Source organism: Sceloporus undulatus, chromosome 6 (genome assembly GCF_019175285.1).
Source record: "Sceloporus undulatus isolate JIND9_A2432 ecotype Alabama chromosome 6, SceUnd_v1.1, whole genome shotgun sequence".
Lineage (NCBI taxonomy): Eukaryota > Metazoa > Chordata > Lepidosauria > Squamata > Phrynosomatidae > Sceloporus > Sceloporus undulatus.
Window position 1 is genome coordinate 132,390,136 of NC_056527.1, and position 1,577 is coordinate 132,391,712.

The 1,577-nt window shown below is 44.8% G+C and overlaps 1 protein-coding gene across 1 annotated transcript; it reads right to left on the bottom strand.

Annotated features, from left to right (window-relative positions):
• Positions 1 to 400: 400 nt before the first annotated feature.
• CLDN25 (claudin 25) lies at positions 401 to 1,232 on the bottom strand. The gene has a single exon (XM_042477455.1). The coding sequence runs from the start codon at positions 1,088 to 1,090 to the stop codon at positions 401 to 403; it is 690 nt and encodes a 229-aa protein (XP_042333389.1). The 5' UTR covers positions 1,091 to 1,232.
• Positions 1,233 to 1,577: the final 345 nt, after the last annotated feature.

The window sequence follows — 1,577 nt, forward strand, 5'->3', positions numbered from 1 at the left end:
TTACTGTTGACATTGGCTCCACACCAACAGTCCTTCTAACCTAATTGCTTTTCAGGACAGAGGTATGCCCATTAACCACAGATTTCCCACTAATGAGGAAGCAGGTAAATGTTTTGCCTACAGGTGTTGTTGGCTCCCATCACCACACACACACTATGCTTTGTCAATTTGTTACACTTAAAACATTTTATTTCTATGCATTCCTCTGAAGATGCACCCAGTTTCCTTCCAAAATGCCATAATACATGACCTAACCCAAGCTTACTTTATAACACAGTTTCCAATTAAGGGATCCTCAAAAGAGATCTAAGCTATAATCTCTTATCCAACCAACCAGTTATAAACGATTCCAGAAGTCCATTGGTCTCATTCTGTCTCTCATTCTCAGGGAACACGAGGCTTAGATAACAAGGTATGCATTCCTCAGCGTTGAATTCTGATAATGATTTGGCAGCATGGGTGACTTTTGCCTCTTGAGCTTCTGCTGGACAGCTAACTGCCTTGGTGGCTTCCTGGTCACTGGATAACAGGCAGAGCAGATGATAATAAAGCCGCCTAATATAAGGAAGAATCCAGAAAACCAGCCCAAGAATAAAGCATCGCCGAAGTCCCATCTTGATACAATCTGTGGTACAGTTTTATCCCAAAATTCTTGCACAATGTTGTAGGCGGTCCAGGAGACGGGCGCAAGAGTTGCCATTCCTGAAAGGCACAAGACAATCCCACCAGGAACCAAAAGCTGTTTTGTCGATCCTGGGTTTTGGTCTCTCGTCCTCACACAGTTTGACCCTGAGAAAGAAAGGATGATCCCAAGAAATCCCATTACGTTGGAGGTCACCATGATGATCCTGGAGACCTTGATTTCCAAGGGTAGGGCTAGGAAAGAGTCATGGCTTTTGCACTCCATGGTCTTTCCCTCGTGAGCAATGCAGACCCGCCAGAGGCCCATGGTCCAGATTTCGAGATCGTTGAGTTGTAAGCCGCGTTTTTTCCACGCCGGCACGTAAGTGGTGACGCACGACAAGGCCCACCCGAGGAAGGAGAGAGTCAGTCCCACAAACTGAACGATGGTGCTGTGATGCCAAGCCATCGCAGATCCTCTTGGCTAAAAATGCTCCTGCAGTAGCAGGTCCTTCACTGGTGCTTTTAGGCGTGTGTTTAAAGAGCAATGCAGCAAGAGGTGGCATTAAATAACTCCTGGGTGTGACCAAGATTCTTTTTCATGACTGGTTGGCTTTCTCCATTAAACTTAAAAGCAAGTTGTCTTTCTAACACCTTTTGAAACCCCTAGAAAAGCAGAAACGTTGATGTTTGTTGAACTGGAGATAGCATCTCTTTCCAGCACATGGGACAGAGATGCATGAAATCATGTAGCCATATCTGCACACAGCAAAGAATTCTGTGCATAGTTTTTCATTCAACGATATGAAGGCTCATGCACAGGGTGACTGGATGCCCTCCTTTTCCTGGACGTGTCCTACATTTTGGCCTTCTATCCTTAAGGAATTCCAAAATGTCTTCCATTCTGAGCATGACTAAGTAGCATGGATTTATATTCATATGAGTGTTTGTAGCTT

Bases quoted from the DNA above. Each gene is read 5' to 3' on its own strand.
- CLDN25 (XM_042477455.1), bottom strand. From the start codon at position 1,090: ATGGCTTGGCATCACAGCACCATCGTTCAGTTTGTGGGACTGACTCTC.